Source organism: Muscardinus avellanarius (genome assembly GCF_963383645.1).
Source record: "Muscardinus avellanarius genome assembly, chromosome: 3".
NCBI classification, from domain to species: domain Eukaryota; kingdom Metazoa; phylum Chordata; class Mammalia; order Rodentia; family Gliridae; genus Muscardinus; species Muscardinus avellanarius.
The window spans coordinates 48725352-48747648 of record NC_137788.1 but is presented as its reverse complement, the minus strand read 5'-3'; the positions used below and the strand labels follow the sequence as shown (position 1 = coordinate 48747648).

The following is a 22297-nucleotide window of genomic DNA, read 5'->3' as shown; positions in this document are numbered from 1 at the left end:
CATTTCCAATTACACAAGCAAATTAAGGTTCAATTACTACTGTACTTTTTAATGCAATTAAGGTAATACGTGTTCAGTGCAGATTATGGAATACTGTGAGACACAGACATTATTTTTAATACCTTCTCATTATACTTGCTCAACTTATTCAAGAATGAAGATTTTTCTGACCCAGATATGCCCACGCCCACTGTAAAAGAAGTTCCGGCCGGGCCGATACCAATGCTCATTCCTTGTGACTGGAACCTGTCATTTTTTACTTTCAAGAGAAGGTCATTTACATCAGCATACAACTCTGATGACATCCTAGTATCTGCCAGGGCCTGAAAAGAAACAAATGGATGTTGGCTTTAGGTACACAGAGCTGTTTCAATTTATATTTAATATTTAAATCTTTGTCAAATATCTAAAGTTTCAGATTTTTGTAAGTAATTCTTTGACAAGGCTAATCAAAGCATCAGATGGATACTAAGACATAGAAAGCCCAGCGAGTTCATGTTTAGTGATACTAAAATATTTATTTATATACCTTGTACACACACACACACACACACACACACACACACACTTGTGTATGTGCATGCAATTCTGATAATAGCTATCTTGTTCTAAGCATGAGTTTCTTCCTGGTTGGCTCATACTTCCTGGAGGGGGCTGTTCGGTGCTAAGTGGTGAAATTCAGAAAGCCAGCATGGCATGGACCTGGAAGGAAAGGGGCAAAGAGAGTCCTGCCAATTGTGATAACTGCTAGTAAGCTTTATGATAACTGCTAGTGAGCTTTAGTGCTGCCCACAAATGTTTACTTATTTAGTTCCAGAAACACAACAGGGTTACATTTCCTAGTGGGATAAAACTGAGGCATGGACTTATTCCTTGCTTGAGCCACAGAAACCTCCAAAGCGTGTGAGTGGTTTTCTCTGCAAGCCTGAGAATATATGTTGAAATGGAGCCTCCATTAGTTGTGAGACCCCAGTTTCTGTGATGCTCAGAGTTTCCTTTCCACCTGAGGATGGACAGGTGCAAGGTATTTTGCTTCCAGCTACTAAAATTTAAGAATATTTCATGTCCACAGCATATCCTGGTCCATCTTGCCTGACACACAGACTCTAGATCTTCCTCCAAATCAGGAAAATGGCATTGCCTATGTCTTACAGCTTGGTTTACTATTGACCTGATATGGGACAGAGGTGGAAATGTGGTTGGGAACTCAAGCTTCTTAAAAACATACTTCATCAACATATGAATGTATTACAAAATTATGAGAAATATGTGCCATGGAATTCTACTCAGCAATAAAAAAAGAGCAAGATTATGTCATTGGCAGGAAAAATGGATGGACCTGGAGAATGTTAAGTGAGATTAGCCAGTCACAGAAAGTGAAGAGGCATATGTTTTCTCTCATATGTGGAGGCAAGGGAGTAATTGGGATACTAGAGGGACTTCAGATAGTGGAAGAGAGATTCTAGGGCAGCCAGGGAGGTAGTCTACGAGAAGGTGGTGGAGGAGAGAGGGCGGATCAATGAAGGAGTCACTTCCGTTGACATTACCTACATATGCAATAATACAAATGTCAATCTCGATATTTTGTTTGAGAAATTGGGAAATGAGGAGGAAGCTGGGGAAAAGCCCAGAAAGTACTGTGTGCATGGCTGTAACCATCTCTGTGAAATACATTATGATGTGAGATGATAATGCAATGAAAGTACATAAAAAACGACCCTATGAACTTGGTAATATCTTCTATAAATACTTTTCTCTAGTGAGAGAAACAAGGGTGGGGAGGATGTGCCTAGATCATTGTTATACAGATTATATGTAAAATGTGTCTATATCTATTCTTCTAAATGATGTAGAGCCTGGTCTTTTTTTAGACATATTTGGTCTCTGCTGCCTACTGCATTATGGCTTTGGACCTTAAACTTTATTCCTTAACATCTCTTTTTTATGCTTATAGTGGTTCAATAATAATAGCTATCCCATGGTGTTTTTAGGAAGATTAAATGGGAGAATGTGTGGATTAGAAACTCTGACACGTGGCAAGCATTAGTGATGTTTGCTCTATTCACATCTCACCCAAAGGCGGAGGATGCAGAAATGAATGGCCATGAGAAGGCTCTGGAACTGGTCACGTGCTGTATGGAGGTCTCCTGAGGATATCAGGAAAATCAGCCCTTTTGAATAGAAGAGTCCTTTTCTCGATCAAAATAATATACAAAAAAAGATATGAAATGATCAACGTGAGCTGCTCTTAGTGAAGCAGAGACAGAGGTCTTAGAACTCTGCCCACCTATGCCTGGCACCCCACTTTACAGACTAGGATAATGTGCCTAGGAAGGACAAGTCAGTTGCTCATGGTTATATGTAGCTATAGTCTAACAGAGCCACAACCTGGAAATAGATCTTCTAACTTGCAGTCCAGAAAACAGGGTCCATGTCTATTTTATTGACTTTGGAGTGGAGCCAAGATTGAACATGGGTGGTCATATTTATGGGATACCTTCTATGCCCTTGTCTCTCAGCACCCTTCTCACTGAGCATGTGCTAGAAGCAGGCGTAAAGGAGCCTTTAGCCACCAGCAAGCTCCATGGAAAACAAAAGCTTCTAGACCAGAGCATCTTCATCAAAACCCCTGCTCCCCACCCTATGATAGCCTGAGCGTCTGCTCAGACTTACTTCAAAGTGGTACTTCAGGAAGTTGTAGGGTTTCCGAAAGTACTTCTCGTCATCTCCATAGTAGAGGCGCTCACAGGTGGGGTCGTATCGAAGCTCCCGCCATTCCCCGTTGTAGACTGTCTCACACTGGCCCCCATAATACCTGGCATCGTACACATTCTGAGCTTCTTTTTGGGTCAGAATATTGTACCTAAATTGAAAAAAAAAAACAGCTTTTGGGCAAAGCTTTGGAAAGACAAAGATACTATAAAACAGCATCCTCTAGATGTTATAGTTACAGTTTGAACAATGGTTTCTCAAACTACATTCTGTGGAGCCCATGGGTTCCTCCAAGTCCCTCAAGAGCATACTGGGAGACTAGGTTACATTGAGAAACTAAGTGGGCTAAGCCTATGCCCCCAGGTTCCCTTTCACCAGAGCATCCAGACAGCTCTGGTTAGCATCAGTGCTTATATAGGAGATACCCTAAATAATAAGTTAGGGAGGAATGTATACAATTTTGAGTTTAAATACAGAAACTAGTATCCCAGCTTTTCCCTATCTAGCTGTGTGGCCATAGACAAATTATTGAATCTCTCTGTACCTCTTATCAGTCATTTGTAAAAATCAATTAGTAATATTACTACCCTCATAGAGTTAAATATGACTTAAAACCATGCTTATCATATATTAAGCACTGAATATATACTGCTATTGTTATAAGTATCATTTCATAAAAGGGCTCTACTGCATATATATACATATATTTAAAATATATAAAATATATATAAAAAATATATATATATTTAAAATACTGGGCATAATGTACAGTGTGAGGGTTGAGACTAATCCTCAGAAAGGCCATTGTCTTTGAGGTAGTGCTGGATACATGATGGGACACAGTGTGGAAGCTGGGGAGACGCCAGGGTAATTCTCGGCTCTGCCACTTACTGGGACTATTGACAGAACAAAAGCATTATAATTGGCTAAATCAAAGTTTCTTATGTTATAGATAATAAAATTTTTATATATCTCTATCTCCCAAACTCCTATTTATCCTTCAAAATCCAACCCAAATGTTTCTTCCTCTAAACGGCTTTTTGGAATGCTCTGGATACAGTTGTCAGCTCCTCATATTCTCTTGGCAGTGAGTAATTACCTCTGACATGGCTTGCATCATGACTGCTTATGCCCTCTGTGACGAGGCAGAAAGGGAGCAAGGGATAAACTAAATAAAACCTACTGCAAAGAATAACTGGGTAATTATAGAGCCCCTAATGTGTAGTAGAGATTTGACGTATGTTAACTTCCTGTTCTGCTTCCTTTCTCAGTCTCTTTCTTCTTATTAGTAGAAGTGATGTAACAATAGCTCTGATGAGTGAAATACATACTAAACTAGACATTTCGCATACATTAACTTTCAGCCTCATGACAATTTTGCAAATGCGGAAATCAAAGCTCAAAAAACTTAAGTAACTTGCCTATAGTCACAGCTGGGGTTTTTCTTAAGTTGCTTTGTTTGACAGAAAGATCAGGATTCCTTACCTCTATTCCACCCTGTAGCTTCTACCTGTCTCCACACTCACTGAGCATGGCTATGCCTGTAGCAAACACAAATAGCCTCTGTAACAGACCAAACTCAAAGCAGCAATGGGCCCTGAGATTGTACTGGAACCAGGAAGCATTGTACTGGAACCAGTGAAACCTGCATATATTTGGAAAAGCTATTTGCAAAACCCTCAGTGACAATGAAAAGACAATCAGAGAAATCTACCCTTTAGAAATCTATCACACACAAATAATTACACATGTGTACAGAAATATGTGTGTAAATATGTTCATTACAGCATTGTTTATAAAACAAAATATATGGGACTTTCACCAAGAAATATTCAAGTAAGTTATTCTATAGCTACACTATAAAAGTCAATAAATATTTTATATAAAGGTCCAAATAGTAAATACTTTAGGCTTTGCAATCCATAGGTCTGTGTTGCTGCTAATCAACTCTTGCCATTGTGGAGTGGAAGCTCTGTACTAATAAAACATTATAAAACCAGAGGCTGAATTTTCTCTTCAAACCATAGTTTTCTGACCCCTGTTATAGAGCATGATGTTGCTTAGAAAAAAGATACAGAATATATGGGGATAAGAGGTCTTGAAAGTGTACTAAGTGAAAAACCAAATTATAACAATATGGAGAACATGATTATATGTATGTAAAATTTTCTATAATGTATGTTGTCATAGCGTGTGTGTGTGTGTGTGTGTGTGTGTGTGTGTGTGTGTGTGTGTGTGATACTAGGTATTGAACCTAGGGGCATCCTAACTCCAAGCTACATCTCCAACCCTTTATTTTTTCATTTTTGAAACAAGGTCTCATTAGGATGCTGAATCTTACTACATTGCTAAGGCTGTCCTCAAACCTGCAATTCTCCTGTCTTAGCCTTCTAAGTACTGGGATTTTAAAAGTATACCACCTTGCCCCACTGCCTGTGCATTTTTAAACCTAATCTGTATGTACCTTTAGCAAACTGTTAAGAGTTCAGCTCTAGGGAGGGAAGGAAAAGAGGGCAACTGGGTGAGGTATATATTGGGGGGGGAGAGTGCATGAACACTCAGATTTTAGCTCAAATATATATTACTTATTTAACAATAAACAAAAAAATTGAAATTGGAAAATGCTTAAATGACAAAAGTATAAGATATTAAGAAGGTCTGAGATGCTGAGCTCTAGAGAATTATCACAATGTGAACTGTGGAGTGGAGGTGGGGCCGGGTCCATGGTGTATGTGCTAGGTGCGGATCAATCAATCACCCCTTCAGGAAGTAGATCTGAAATGCTCCAAGTCACACCACTCAAAAGCAAGGTCATGGTTAGTGATTGTTTTACCAATAAAGAGGGTATTATTTTTCAGCTCAGTACCTCAATATTTCATGCTTCTACTCTGTTCACTGCACAGTCAACTTTGAGAATCAATAAGCATCCCCTTAAATTGTGTTAGGAACTGAGTTTGTCTCCCCAGTGTTCGAAGGTCAAAGTTCTAAACCCCAAAACCTCAGATTGTGACTGTACTTGGAGACAGAGCACTTAAAGAGGTAATTAAGTTATAACAAGGTATTTAGGGTGGGCCCTTATCCAGGGTGAGTGGTGTCCTTATAAGGAGATGAAACCAGGACACAGACATGTACAGCAGGAAACTGTGAAAACACAGGAAGACAGCCCACTCACAGGCCCAGGAAGAAACCTGCCCTGCTGACATCTCCATCTCAGATGTCTTGTCCCCAAAACTGAGAAAAATATATTTATAATGTTTAAGCCACCCAGTTTGGTGTATTTTTTATTAAAACCCTGGAAAACTAATATAATTAACCTGAGAGAACAAAATTTATTCCTCTTTTTATATGTGTGTGTCTAGATGCACTAATGGGGTGGAATCAATCCCATCTAGTAGGTGAGTTGTGATCTTAGAGCAATTGAAACCTAGGGATTACAGCTGCCTGTCACAGAACTCACACCTGTCCCTAAGTAAGCTAAAACATGGTGGTATCATTCCTCCACTCCCTCATTTCCTTCTCTACTGAGCCAGCTGGCCATATGTATGTGTTTGAACATCTCTGATACTCACTGAATGGCTATTATATGATAAGTTCTAACACAGGCTGAGGCGATGAAAAAGATGAGCCATAAGCAGGGTCTACCCCTCAAACAGTTTGTATTCAAGTTAGGGGACAAGACCCAAGGCAGAGACAGAGTGGCTTGGGACTGATAACACTAGAATGTCACTAGGAGGTTGGCCCTCTTCAAGGACATGGAGAAGCAGAGATGACAAAGAGTGCCCATCCTGAGCAGGTGGACACCCCCAAAAAATGCCCTTATCCCTGCTGGGTATGTGCTGAAATAATAGAATGTGCAGGAGACTCTGGGAGCAACAGGAGTGGACTCAGTCAGCCTAGGTAGGGTAAGGAGCAGACAGGGCCACCCTCACGCTTACTGGTATGCCAGAGTTGTTTCAACACACTAGCACAGATCCATGGCCCAAACAGTGACAGAGGCTGGAAATGCAAACGCATGGTGCCTTCATGCAGGTTTCCAGCGAGGGCCACTTCCTGGCCACAGACAGCTGCCTTCTCTCTGTCTTCACACAGCCTGTGCACATGTGGACAGATGTCGGGGCCCACTCGGCTAGACCGGGATGGGGCGGTGGCTCAAGATGGCGCCTAGGCATGTTGCCAAGTCACGAGGCTCACGAGGCTGGTGGTGCCCTGAGCCTGCACAGTGAGCCCTATCAGGTGCCCTACAGATGATCAGTGACGCAGCACCTCGTGCTACCACCAGCCCGCCTATGAGAGGATTAGAAATGTGCATGCCCTAGCTGTGGGAAGCTTGGGTTGGTGGAGTGATGAGGGAGGGGTTATGAGACTGATATATATTTGCCTGCTGTGCGCATTGAAGGAGAAGCATTAAAGAGGAAGCATCATCAACAGACTCGGCGTTTGTGTCTTCTTTCCTGGGGCTTTGCAGGTCGGAGCCTTAGGGACGCGACAGACAGAACATAAGCTCCAGTATCCCTTCCTCTTCCCATGTCACAACTGTCCTATTGGGTCAGGTCTTGCCTAATGGCCTCATTTAACCTTAAAGACCTCCCTGACATCTCTAACTCCAAATACAATCACTCTGGGGCTGGGCTTCCACATTTTATTTGGGGGGGGGCACAATTCAGTCCATGACACTAAGTAAGGAATGACCCAGGTAACCTAAATATATTAAGGCTCAGAAGGAAAGAGTGTGGCACATTGGAAGAGCTAAGCCTGAACATAAAATGTGAACATAAACCATGAAGTGAAATTAGAATGTAAGGCTGATTAAACTTCAACATATAGACACTATGGCCTGGGAGCTGAATCAGGCAATGGAAAATAAAGTCCAATTACCTCTCCATTTCACCCAAAAGCCTGTTTCCCCCCTTGCACTGTATCACACTATTAGCACATTTACACAAGCAAGTACAGTGCAAAGTGAATTGCAAACAGGCCCTCGGGCAGATACAGAAGAAAAACATGGACACTGTCACTTAGACAGGATGATGCAAACCCCTCAGGGGAAATGAGAGCCACTCACAGGGTGCACTAGAAACCCTCCAAACAGGCTTTTCTGACCTCAAAACTAATGCTCAAGTCTGAAGGTAGATCGTCCCCTGCTCCTGAACAGCACAAGGCAGGCACTCACCCCATGGCTGCCCTCTCTGATCCTGGAATTGGGTCATACTGGCTGCAGTCATCTTCGGTGGCCCTGACGTCTTCACAGTTGTCTTCATCAGAGCCATCAAGGCAGTCCCTGTCTCCGTTACACACAAGGTGGCGTTGCAGACAGCGACCTGAGAGAGGGGAGGCAGTGGGTGGGGTGCTCCCTGGACCTCCTCCCCCAGGACTCACATCCATCATCACCAAGCACTTTCCACCTGTGAGGGAGTCCTCCCATCTGCTTCATTCTGTCTGGCTCCCTTCTGCCCTCACCAGCTTCCACCTCCAGGTCCCCTGCTCAGGCCTTCCCAGCTCTCCCTCTAACCCAACCTCCACATTCCAGCTCCCACTGGTCTTTCTAAATACCAACCCAGCCATGTCGTCCCCTTGCTCTCTATCTGCCAGTGACTCTACATCCTTCTTCCAGATACCACATTCTGGTCCCCAGTCACCTACCTGACCGCAGGTAATCTCAATGGCCTATCATCTGGCTCTCTTTCCAAAGCTCTGATGCTGCAAATATTCTGGAATTATTGGGAGTTCCTGAATCCCTGTGTTTCTTGCACATTCTTTCTCCTAGAAACTTCTATTTCATTTCCCAAGTCTCAGTTTGAATACCATTTTGAACTGAATACCAAAACCTCCTGTTAGAGAGTTCAACTTAACTATATAGATATGCCAGTTGTAGTAGCTTGCAGACCATATTGTGATTGACTCCTTGTAAGTTTCTCTTCCAAACAGAATAAGAATACATCCAATTCAGGTACAGTATTACTACAGTTTCATTTCTATAGTAACTCCAGGTGGCACACTGCCTGGTATATAATATATGCCCAGTAAATATTTGCTCAACGGGTGGATGAATGAATCAGTCATACCCTTTTAGATGTGCCTTCAAAGTTGAATTAAAAGTACTCAGTCCATTGGCTTCTCTGAAAATTCAGATTTCTGGGTCCCATCCCAAACCTTCATAATGACAACAACCTCTAAGGGGCAGGGGTTAGGAGTCTGTATTTTAACCAGCACTCTTAAGTGTTTTATACATTATATTTGACAGACACAGCTGTTACCCTCCTCAATTGCTACTCACCTGTCTCTTTGCACTGGAAATCCTGTCCACACTGTGCTTGACTTAGACAAGGTGTGGGGCTGTAACAGCTGGCTTGATCCCACATGTCACCACTGCAGATGGTTCCCCCAAACTTGCTTGGCTGTAAGAGGCTCCGGTATCTGTACTAAGTCGGAGTTTGAACAAGACATATACTTGTCAATCAATCAGCCAAGATTTGTGCAGGCAGGTCTCAGCTCAACATAAGGAATGACTGTGTAATGATTGAGACCTGCCTGCAGAGCTGTCTTCTGAGGGGACAAATGTGAATAAACAGTGGTGTTCAACCAGAGGTGGCACAGTCACCAGCTGGAACATTGGACAAGAATCAGCTGAAAGACTGGGGCAAAGATATTTCAAGGGTCTTCCAACTTGCTAGGAAGGACCACAATTCTCTGCTTTAGCCAGTTAATAAATATTCATCTTGCAAGATTCACAGTTTACCTCTCCTAGAAAGCCTTCTCTAACTCAGTAATATATCCTGCAGGTCCATGTGCCTCCCTATCTCCTGGCACTTGGGATCCCAGGTTGTGATGAAGCACCCACTTATTTGTCTCTCTCCCACCAGTCTGTGACAGTTTTTATATGTCATTGGGGCAGTGAAGGAAGGCCATCATTCTACCTGGCTTCACACAATGGGCGCTTGCTCTATGGTCAGAAACACCTTTCGAAGACATCCATTGTTTTTCTTTCATAGCCTTTCTTCTGGTCCTGGAATTGCCTCTTTCTTTGGGACATATCTCATATATGGTTCAAGGGGGGACAACTTCACCCCTCAATCACAGTAATGGGTGAGCGTTAACCAGGCCAGGCCCACCAAACAAACACATCTGCCTGGTTACAATGATTGCTTCAATCCTCTCTGAGTATTTTGTTTTTTGAAAAGTCAGCTTCTTTTTACTGGACTTATGGGGAGATGTGGATATCAAGCCCACATGATAGCCCTTGCCTAGCCGTCCAAGAGACAGAGTAACCAAGAAAGCTCTGAAGACATTAAATCTTTGGGCCCAGCCTTAACTGCAGACAAATTAATACTTATTGATGGAAGGAAGGGAAGAATTAAAATGCTCTAGGGTCTCATGATAAGTCTTATATAGAGTATGGTGTCAGGTTCTAATATAGAAGGAAGAAGTTAAGCCTAGGGTATTCAGAGAAATATTAGGCCTCATCTTCCTTCTAGAAACTTAGAGTCTAGTTGAGAAGATAAGATTAATAATAACACAAAACATACTGTATGGGGAGTATCCATACTGTGTTGGGTAAGAAAATGCACTTTCTATACTTTCTGCTACCTCAGTCTTGACTCAGCCCACAAGCCCTTCCTTCAAAGGTGATAATTTATAAGAAAGCCATGATTTGAACATTGCATTCTTGATCTGAATCTATTTCTTGCTGTATAAAGTATTAGTGTCTATGTTCTGGCTAGATATAGAATGTCCCCTGAAGAGCTCATGTATTAATGTTCAGAGTTGATGTCATTAAGTCATGAGGGTTGTAATCTCATCAGTGGATAAATCCATTACAATGGATGTACTGGGTGGTAACCTCGGCAGGAGAGGTGTGGCTGGAGAAGGTGGATCCCCAGGGGTGTGGCCTTTGGGACTGCTTTTGTCTTTAAATCCCCTGCCTGCTTGTTCTCTTGCTTTCCACCTCTGTGATGTGAACAGAGCCCTTTCCTCTCTCTGCTTCCTGCCACAATGCCCTAAGCTTCCCCAATGGCCTCATATGGATGGAAGCCCAAATTATTCAAAACCTGTGAGCAAATAAATTTTCCTTCCTCTAAGTTGTGTGATCAGGCTTTTTGTATTACAGCAGTGAGAATATTGACTGAGACAGTCTGGCACTTTGTGCCTTCATTTCCAAACCTGTAAAATGAGGTGGATGACCTCACTAATTATAATGGCTCAGATTCTTTCACCTGTGTGCCATAGTTGAAAAAGCCTGGGAATGAGAACTAGGTAGACTATGGTGCAGGCTCCAGCTTTGCTTAACAGCTGACCTAAAGCAAGTTACCCCTCCTGAGCTTCTGTGTTCTTGTGTGTACAAGGGATGTAACTTTACCTTAGGATCTATGTGAGATCTAAGGTACAGTATATGTGAGGAAGTACCTAGCCCCATATCTAGTATATCATTGGTGCACAGTAAACAGAGGTAGTATACATATTGCCATCATTACCCTAAAGAATTTTCCAGAAAATTCCAATAGATAAGTCATAGAGAAGAGCAGCCTACCTTTCTTCTTGGCTGTGTTAGTCCATTTTCTTTCTTTTTTTTTTTTTTTTTTTTTTTTGGTGGTGGTACTGGATACGGAACCCAGAGGCTTTCTACCTCTGGACTATACTCCCAGGCCTATTTTTTAAATATTTTATTTGGAAACAGGGTCTCACTAAGTTGCTGAGCCTCACTAAGTAGTACCTGAGGTTGGCTCTGAACCTGTGCTATCCTCCTGTCTCAGCCTCCCAAGCGTGGGGATTACAAGCCTGCACCACCATGCCCGGCATGTTAGTCCATTTTCTATTGCCAATAACACAGTACCACCACAGACATAGTAAGTTATAAAGGAAGGAGCTTTAAGTTTGGCCCATGGTAACAGAAGGCCAGGGGCCAGGGGCCACATCTAGTGATGGCTTTTTTTGCTGGCAGAGTCCCAAGATGTTGCAGTACATCACATGGTGAGAGACTGGGAATAGTGTGTGTGTGTGTGTGTGTGTGTGTGTGTGTGTGTGTATCTGTCTGTCTGTCTCTGTCTAGTCTCTCTCTCTCTCTCTCTCTCTCTCTCTCTCTCTCTCTCTCTCTCTCCTTTTTATTTATTTATTTTTTTTTGGCAGTAACCCAGGGGCATTCTACCTCCAAGATACACTCCCAGCACTATTTTTTATTATTTATTTTGGAACAGGGTCTCGCTGGGTTGCAAAGGGCCTCACTAAGTAGCTGAGGCTGTCTAAGAACTGTGATCCTCCAGTCTCAGCCTCCTGAATACTGGGATTATAAGTGTGTGCCACCATGCCTAGCTGTCCTTCTTCATATAAAGACAGCAGGATTCAACCATGGTGGCTGACACAAATCCTCTAACCTAGTCTTACTCACCTCTCAAGGGCTTTGCTGCTAAACACTACTGCTGGATTAAGTTTCCGCTCTCTTGGTATCTCACAATGGGGTTATACTTCAGCACACAGAGCCTTGGTGGACACTAGGACTATATTTAAACCATAGCAGGTTCACCTCAGTCAGCTTCACTACCCATTGGCAAAGAGGCAGAAGTAGTAGGGAAATATGAGCTCAAACCTGCCCACCTCCTTTCAGTTAGAGGTAGTGGAAAGAGGCTTATAAGTTTTGTGGGAAGGAATTAATCAATGATCGATCTGGGCTGTCAGGTTTTTTCCATTCTCTACCCACATTCTCACCCCTCAGTGTGTAAATAAGGAGTGATTGACACACAAACATACAGCCAGTTCTCTTTCTCATTCATCAGATTTTTAACTGACATGGTAACTTACCTGGTGGCAGTGATAATGGAAGCTAGCATTTATCCAGAGCTTGCTATTGGCCAAACACTGCACATTGTTTACATCATTTAACCATCACAAGTTAGTGAGGATAAGTGCTATTACAAACACTATTTTGAGCCGAGTTAGGATTCCAGTTATGCTACTGACTGTACAGACCTGAGTAAACCACTTACCGCCTCGTACTCTCAGGTTTCTCATTTGCAAAATGAGATCTGAGAATGTTGCCAAGGTTCATGATAATGCAAGTTAAAAAGAATTGCACTTTACCTGGTTCCTGGTGTACACTCAGTAATCATAGTTATCAATATTATCAGCCTTCTTGTACCAACTGTCAGGCCACCCCAGGAGGAATTAAATTGGGGACTGCTATGTCCCATATGACTTTCCAATTTGTTCAGGCAGAGAGCAGAGTGGTCAGCCTCTCTGGGTTTTTGGAGTCAGCCTGACCGCGTTTAAATCTGCCCCTTTCTTCACAGGTGACCTACACAAAGTGGATGATGTTGTCTATCATTTCCAGTTGCTATGACATCAAACTAGACAATTTACTTATGTCTAGCACTAATGCACTGTCTGGCACATAGAAAACATTTTAAAAATGACAAATACTAATGCTATTATCATCCTTCTGGTGGTTTCTACACTGGAATGATGCTGTGATTCTCAAGGTTCATTTCCATCTCTTCCCTGTTTTCAAGGTTGCTATCAAATAATGAAGCCACAGTGCTGCAGGAAGACTGGTGCCAATACTCCCTCGGGGACTCCTTCGTGCTACTGCCTGGGGTTGGTGTCATTAAGACATAATTTTCTTTACTAGATAGTAGATAATGTTTCTTTCCAGAAATGCACATCTTTGTTTGGGTGATTTTGAGAGGAAGCAACATATTAATAAAAAGAAACTAAAGTGGTCTTTTACTTAAATAATTAACAGAATTTAATTAGCTTGAGGATTACTTTAAAGACACATATATCTTTTTGAGTCACGAAAGAAGTAATTCAATTCTGATATAAACTGAATGATTCACTTGTGCTGTTGGTTCTCTACTAAAGCACAGGAAGGGGGAAAAAATAGAGTTTAGGATGTGGAATAGGTTGAATAATGGCCACACAAGGAGACCAAGGCCTTATCTGTAGAGCACGTAAATGTTTCCTTATTTGGAAAAAGGCTTTACAGATGGTATTAAAGTTTTTGAGATGTGATTCCTGTGGATTATCTAGGTGGCTCTAAATGCCATCCCAGTGTCCTTCCAAGAAGAGGGCAGAGGAAGCATGCAGGTGGACACACAGAGGATACGACAAAGGAGAGAGGTAGAGGCAAGGTGAGGAGGGAGGTAGAGCTGGCTGCTGCAGCCATGGTCTCGGGATTGTTGACAGCCACTCGATGCTGGCTGAGGAAAAGAGCACACTCTCCCCCAAGCCTCCAAAAAGAAGCACAGCTCTGCTGACACCTTGATCTCAGATGTATGGCCTCCAGAACCATGAGGCAATAAATTGCTTTAAGCCACCAGATCATGACAATTTGTTGTAGTTCCACCAGGATGGTAATATGAGATGTCAGGACAAAATGAGAATTTGAGGGCTAGATACTTTAAACAAGAACAGTCTAGAGTTCTTTGGTATTTTTTAGAAATAGGAGAGGCAGAATAGTAAATCTCAGGCTTTGATGCTAGATAAACTAGGTTCAAGTTGTGTTTCCACTAGCTATTACTTACTAGCTCCCAACATGAGTTGTGACTTTGAACAACTCATGAATAATATTCACAGTACACCTTTGTGTCCACCTGAGGGGTTTGGAGGCAGGTTTGGCCATCATGTCAGTAGACTCAGGTGAGAAAAGAGCAGGGCTCCATTCAAGGCCATGGGGGTGGGATGGAGAGGAGGGCACAGATAGTAATTATCAAAATCCCTAACATTTATCACTCTGTATGTCCCTGATTTCATAAAGAGTGCTTTGCATACACCACTCATTCAGTGTTCATAACTTCATATTGTAGGTACTACTCCTACTTACAGATAAGGAATCTTAGGTGTGAAATGAATAAAATATATGTCCAAAGAAACATAGCTGACAAGATGTAAAGCTGGATCATAACTGCAGAACTGAAGCTTAAACACCGAACCTTGACAATTTTGTGCCTGTAAACAAGGTTCAAGCAGTGGTGTTTGAAGTGGGGAAAGGGGCCTGGTTTATCCACTAGGGAGACTTCCCATAAAAACAGGCAGTGCCTGAAGACACTTGAAAACAATAATGCAACAGAGTAGAAGTCGATAGTCATCATGAGCCAGTGATTCTGAACAAAGGGAGAATTTCTATAATCCTCCCTGCCAGAAGGGAGACTATTCAATGTCTTCCTTCCTTCATATGCCACTGGGTTTAGGAACTATTTGAGTTCAATCAAAACCATTTAGACAGGAAAGATAGGCACACTTCTGCTCCTTAGGTATGTTGGTCTTTCAATCCTTGAAAGCAAAGTCCTCAACAATGCCTTCTGTCACATTCCCTGGCCTATCTCAGATCTGCATGGGTAGTTCTCCACTCTGTTACTGGATTTTGTTACTAGGCCATCATCAGCCTCTCCAGATGACCCTCACTTGAAGGTAATACTTTGACCAGAACCAAGAGAGGCTATGGGGGATAAATGTGCCCAAGTCTACATGGCCACTTTTCTACCTGTGAGTAATAACATACATATCTTTTGCAGCCTCATCCAATAATGCCTTACAAGCAAAATCATGAGAGGCAGAAACAATTTTCACCATTCAGGTGCCCAAAGTTTTCAAATACCTATTTCTAGATCCCAGTTTCTCCCTAGAACCCTAGGTTTATACCTCAACTGTTTATCTCCATTTGAATTCCTAATGCACAAATCAAACAGAAAATGTCCCCAAACTGGTCATAAATGGCTTACCTTCTTGTCCTGGCATGGAAAGCAGTCTGTCCACGTCGACCAGTTGCTCAGCTGGCAGGCAACTGCTGCAAGGGTTGCAGCCCGACGCACTCTCCTAAAAACAGAAAATACCCCTGCATCAATGTCAAGATGCAAAACTGAGCAAAGGAGAAATATATGCACATTTTCCTGCCAGTTAAACATGGTTTGTAGAAAATATGGAAGGAACATTCATTGTGCTGCCACTCTATGCAGATATACAGTCCTGGAGGGTTTATAGAAACTATCTCTTTAATATCATATCAAATCCAAGAGGATCAAATTACTATCACTTAAGAGGGATGAATACTGAGGAGGGTGAAGATTTTTTGAAGAGCCAGTGAAGGAGAAATCTCAGTAGGCAGAAACATAGAGTCTGGTGTCAGGAACTGAATTTGAACCAGCCATTTGTTGACTTTGAAAACTTAAGCAAGTTACTTAGCATCTCTAAGCTACAGCTTGCCCACCTGCAAAATTATGTTTAAAATAATATTACCTGACGCTGGGCGTGGTGCCACATGCCTGTAATCCCCGCACTTGAGAGGCAGAGACAGGAGGATCGTGCAGGTTTGAAGCCAGCCGTGCTGGCTTAAGAGAACCTGTTTCCAAATAAAATTGTACAAGATAGGTCTGGGAGTGTAGCCTGGAGGCAGAAGGGTTTCCAGGAACCCCAGTACCACAAAAAAAAAAAAAAAAAGTCGCTGCCTTCTCAGTAGTTGAACTTAATTTGTTTCAGCTAGTGAGATATGCTGTGTCCCTCTGTTGCCATTTTGACTCCACCCCAACAGTCTTCCTTTTTATTCAGCCACATAGCTCTGCAAGGTTAGATTTCTTTCATTAACTTCAAGCAAAACAACATATAGCAACAGATTGAATGAAGACACAGGAGTGAGAATCTATCTGCTTTCTGCTAATCTCCATAGTAAAGAGATATGCAAAAATGTAAAACCATGATACTCTTCTCCCTAATTGCTTTTCTTGAAAATATTTTAAAACCATGTTATTTATGATAATGTGCGATGGGTTTATTATAATTTTAGATTCTTTGATATTTTCAAATTATTTCAGCTTTTATTTTGAATTCTGTGAATATCAATTTACCTAGCCCACTAAAACTCTTTGGGGTCATCAATAATCTGGCAGAGTGTCAAGGGTCCTGAGATAAAATTGGGAGAACCAGCGTGAAGATGAACATGATTTTTCTGACTATCCTGGGAAACCTCTGCCTAAGATCTCAACTAGGTGACATCGTTTATCATTTTTGAGTAGCAGTTCATTGCATAAGCATCATGAAACTTAAAGCATTTTCTCCCTACACTAGGGAGACATTTTGCTATCTATCATAGCCAGGCCACCTGGCTCCAAGAAGTTGTGGCAATTTGGATGGGAAAGGATGAGTTTCTACCTTTGTGCAGCGGACTGACCTGGCTTCACAGCTGTAGCAAGTATCAAGGTTGTTGTGGGGAAGCCTGATGCTTGGAGTCAAGTGAGCTTATGGCTTATCTACCTGGCCCTGAGTGAGCTGGACAAGCTTTTTAGTTTGTGAGAGGGCTCTATAGGATAAGAAAAGATTACAGTCTTGGAGGCTGGCCAGTTTCCTTCTTCTATTTGTGTCAAATGAACCAGACATGCTTCATTTCTGATGTCCTATTTGGAAAAGAGGCAATAGCATGATGAGAAGTAGGAAGTGGGCTTTACCATTACAACTAGTTTAAGTTTTGTCTGTCACCCTTGGGCTATAATTGCAAGGGTTACTTAGCTTTTAGGAATCTCAGGTTTCTTATATTTAAATAGGGTCAGTAATATTTACCTCCCAGGACTTTTACAGAGATTAAGTGAAATAGTCAATGCAATGTCCTAGCATATAATAATACAAACCAAGTTTTAGATGATACTTCATAAACATTTTAAAATACTTTCAGCAACCCTATTAGGTAATATTATTTTTTTTATTTTTATTTTATTTTTTTGGTGGTACTGGGGTTCCTGGAAGCCCTTCTACCTCCAGGCTACACTCCCAGACTTATTTTATACTTTTTTATTTTTGGAAATAGGGTCTCTTAAAACATGGGTATTCTACCTCTGAGCTGTACCCCAACTCTTTTTATTTTGAAATAGGGTCTCCATAAGTTGCTGAGGTACTCACTAAATTTCTGAGGCTGGTGGTGAACCTGCAATTCTCCTGTCTCAGTCTCCTGAGTACTTGGGATTACAGATATGTGCCACCATGCCTGGCTCAAATAATCCCTTTGACTAACAACTCAAACAATTGCTTTTTCTCATGACAACCATCATACTCTAATGCATTGAAAGTTCTTTATGCATTTTCTGATTTAATTCCATAGAATATTTAAATAATATTTATTTGGGCAATTAGGCTTAATAAAATTAACAATTCTTACTGCTTCAAGGACTTTTTAAAGTAAAATTTATTTTTCCTGTGAATTTTGTGTCACTGCCTCAATTTGTACCAAGGCCACAGCAGCTTTATCTAGTATTGTTTCTGTTCCATCATTACAATTATAAACACAATGTAAAGGGCAAATAATGTTCTAATGTTATTATGAAAATTGTTTTGATTTTACCTGGATCTGTGAGTTTAAAAAAAAAATCTTAGTACTAAGACATTATTTGAGTTTTTCACTGCTTCATTTACACTGGGGTGCCCAGAACATGCTTGGAGAAACTGATCTACAAAATGATGTCAGAATGTAACACGAACCCTACCACTCCTTCAGAGAAAACTTCAGTGCCCAGATCATAGGCTTCCTTCCACCTTGATTCCATCATCACTCTGGCTCATCGTCCCTGTAATGAGCCTCCAACACTCTGCCCTCTCCATGCCTCCTTTTCCTCATCTCAAATGATCTTTTCTTCCCTCTAGTATCTTCCATGATTTTATTTTGGAGCTTCTATTCTCTGAAACAGCTTTTCCTCCAAATCCCTGATTCATGAGTCACCTGTGAAGAGTGACATGGGCCCTCCACAGCCTCTTCTCCTTTTCTTTTGCACGTTCAAGGATTCCCACTGCGCTTTTTCTTGGGCCTCATTAGGATCTCCATTATCTTGACACCAACACTTTCACTCTGCCAATAGATCCCTCCTAACTTTATTTTTCTTTATAATCAATTTGTATTTCATGGTCCATCACTTCAAAATATTACGTAGGTGAGTTTCCTCCATCACATCTCCATGTACAACCAATCCTGAAAGGGAATTCAACTATATACCTCTTCACCAACTTAACTCCTCGGTATCTTTCAATCTCACCATAACATCAATTCTTTTTATATTTTATTTTATCTTATTGTGGTACTGGAGATTGAATCCAGGGGCATTCTACCTCTAAGCTACACCCCCAACCTTATATTTTATTTCAAAACAAGGTCTCACTAAATTGTTGAGGGCTTCACTAAGTTGCTGAGGTTGGGGTTGAACCTGCAATATTCCTGTCTTGGTCTCCCAAGGACTAGAATTACAGGTATGTGCTGCCATGCCCAGCTTAAACAACAAGTTTTTTAGAGAAATATTTCTTAATTTGTAGGAAGTTAGATATCTCCTTTCACAGGATTTGCTCAATTTTTTAATATCTTCTCAAAACTTAATTGTCACAGTTGAATATTGGTATAATTTCTGTCTTTTCTACCAGATTCTAAGTCCTCTGAATGCAGATATTGTCTATATATTTGGTATTGAAGTTTCATCACCTATAATAAGCAGACCCATGGAAGGTTCTTAGTGTTTATTAAAGGTAAAAAGAAAAAAAAAAGAAAGAAGGAAGGAAGAAAGGGGAAAGGAAGGGAGGGAAAAGAATAAAACCAATTCTAGGGAAAAGACAGTGATATTGTTTGGAGAGTTATTTAAACCTGATTCCTAGCTGGAATGTATTTAAATAACTTTTGCATCTAGAAATTTAAATGACTCAAAGTTTGGTCCACATATTTTAATATATATACTTCCCTAATATTAAAAACATGAAGTGAAAGAGAAGCATTCTAAACAGAAAGAAAAAATTGAAAGTTTGAGGGGGAATAAAGGACTCCAGCATTAATTCTGCATCTCACTATAAAGTTGTCAAGATAATGTCATTGCAAGTCCACAGAGACTGCATTATGATGTCCAGATGGAAGAAAACAGTATTAATGGATGGAAGCAAAAGCCCAGACACAGTAGTGCTGTGTTGCTGTAGTTTCTCAAAAAGCTTTGTGACATGATGTCTAGACTGAGGCAAACATAGTAATGATATCACTGAGGCCAGAGTACAGAGGGTACACCAAGATCACTCATTAAATCATTACAGGGCTCCAACATTCAGCCAATATCTATGGAACCAACATTTTCTCTTACCATTCCAATGATTTTTTAATATGGTTAACTTTTTGATGGTTATAAAAGTTGTGGTTTCTTGTTAAAGAAAATGTAAAAATGGCTACCTAAAAGCCCTATCACCATTAATGCATTGTTGTATTTTCTCCAATTCTTTATGTGCATAATATGATTGAGGTCATACTGAGTGTAATGCTTTATATCCTTATTTTCTACTTAATAATAGAGCAGAAAAGTAAGCTATTTGTGATGGCTACACATTGTTTCATGTCCCTAATGTTAAACAATTAGATTTTGAAGCCCCTAGTCCTATTGTCTTCTAAGTTATTTACTGAAGATATTTCTTATACATTGAAATTATTATATTTTAAAGGTTATAACATGTATTGCCAAAAAGCTTTTCAAAGGAATTGTGCCGAGTTTTTATTTACTTCATGCTATGGTTTAGTAGGGTTCATCCCCCAAAACTTCTGTGCTAGAGGCTTGGGTCTAGTGTGATGGTGTTGGAACATTTAAGAGACAGAGCCTACTAGAAGGTCATGACATCATGGGGTCACCACCCTTGTGAAAAGATTATAATGATTGTCTCTTGGAGTAGGTTGGGTACGGCAGAAATGAGTCAGTCTCTACAAGAATGATAGTTATAGAAAGGGAGCCTAGCCCTTACTGAGCCTCTTGTTTCCTGTCTTAATATGTGTTCTCTTCTACATGTTCTTCCACCATAATGCCATCTGCTGTTATGATAGAACCAGATGACCCTCACCACAGCCAAGTAGATGTCATCACCATGCTCCAGAACTGTGAGGAAAAAAAACTTTTTGCTTTATAAATATCCATCCTCAGGTATTTTGTTATATTTACCAGAAAAATGAGCTAATATACTTAAGGAGCCATTAATAATTCTGTGGTCTTAGCAAAACTTGGCAGATATTTTAAAATCATCTCCAGCTAGCAAGAACCTACTCAGTCAGTAAGACATTTAATGTAGAGCACTGAGATCCAGGAACATTTGATTCTGGTCTCTAGTTTGCTTCTAATTTGCTATTTTACTATCAGCAAATTATATTAACTAGCCAACTTTTAGTTTTTTTTCATCTGTAGAAAGAGCACAACTGAATACAGTATTATTGCAGAATTTTCCAAAGTATATTCTGTAGAATACTAGTCCTTGAATTATCCATCTGAGTGGGGGAAAAAAAGATGAAGAGTTCTATGGTCAAATTCATTTGGATAAAGTGCCTATAATGTACCATTCATGAAGATTTAAAATGCCTACTAATGTACTAAAGAATCTTTAAAGTTCTATATTTTATTTGCTTACCCCAGAATTTCACATGTTTTTTTTTTTTAATGTAGGTTGTTTATTTTCTCATGCAACATATTTAAGACTATACAACACAGTAGAAGGAACACTGGTATAACAGAAAGAGGCTTAGAGTCTAACAAATATGGATTTTAATCCAGTTTATGCCACTCACTAAAAGTTTCCATTTTCTTACAACCAAAAACCAGAGATAATAGCCTGGGAGACTATTTTGAAGATAAAAAAAGATCATGTTTGTAAAGCCTGATCAGAAGCCTAGTATACATGTTAGTGTATTCTTTCCAATCTTCTCAGGCACATACATGTTCATCAAACCTCTCCATTTTTATCAAAAATTTACTCTGTATGGGGCTATGAACTACTGAGATACTTCTCTTCTACTTTTTTTGTGTGTGTGGTACTGGGGATGGAACCCAGGGGCATTCTACCTCCAAGCTACACCCCCAGTCCTATTCTAATTCTTTACTTTTGAAACAGGGTTTCACTGAGTCGCAAAGAGCCTCACTAAGTAGCTGAGGCTGTCTGTGAACCATGATCCTCAGGTCTCAGCCTCCCGAATGCTGGGATTACAAGCGTGCACCACCATGCCTGGCTTGCTCTACTTTTTAAAATAGGCCTAGAATGGAGAGTTGAATATGCAACCCATAGGCCAAATAATCAGACATAGGCTTGACTCTAGGATGTGGCCACCTTAGCAATTTAAAAAACAGCATAAATAATTAGCCACTACTCCTAGGCTAGAAGGTCAGAAAACCTATGTCTGATTATTACCAAAAGGTCTTTCTAATAAACCATCTCAGATTATATTCAAAGCTGATTGACACTAATCACATAATCTTGAGCTAGTCCCATTCAATTACCTGGGAATTGCAGCATGCAATAGAGGTATTTAAAATTTGACTTAAGAAGTGCTCATTCTTCAGCAATCTCCATGTGATGAAACCCAGTGGAGAATTTTTTCTGGCTTCCCTATTTTCTTCATGAAAACTTTCCTTTCTTGAACCTCAGCACATACTTCCTTGCTCTCTTCCTACCTCAGTGTCCAGTTCTCTTTGACTTCTCAAAACGGAAACTCTTCAGGTATAGTCTTATTCTCTTCTCTTTCTGCTTTTCTCATCCTTGAGGAGGTGAGATTCATTCCAACTGGCTTCATATGCCATTTTGCAAATTCCTCTGCATGTAACTCTTCATCCTGGCTGGCTCCTCTGCA

At 40.7% G+C, this 22297-nt stretch overlaps 1 protein-coding gene across 1 annotated transcript in view; it reads right to left on the bottom strand.

Moving 5' to 3' along the window:
• C8A (complement C8 alpha chain) overlaps window positions 1–22297 on the bottom strand; it is a gene marked incomplete at both ends in the record, with an annotated part of 61422 nt that overhangs the window by 29271 nt on the left and 9854 nt on the right. Inside the window, 5 exons of the mRNA XM_080691428.1 lie at window positions 123–323; window positions 2674–2863; window positions 7883–8030; window positions 8987–9131; window positions 15420–15513. Coding sequence (XP_080547554.1) covers window positions 123–323; window positions 2674–2863; window positions 7883–8030; window positions 8987–9131; window positions 15420–15513 — 778 coding nt within the window. The remainder of the gene's footprint in view (window positions 1–122; window positions 324–2673; window positions 2864–7882; window positions 8031–8986; window positions 9132–15419; window positions 15514–22297) is intronic.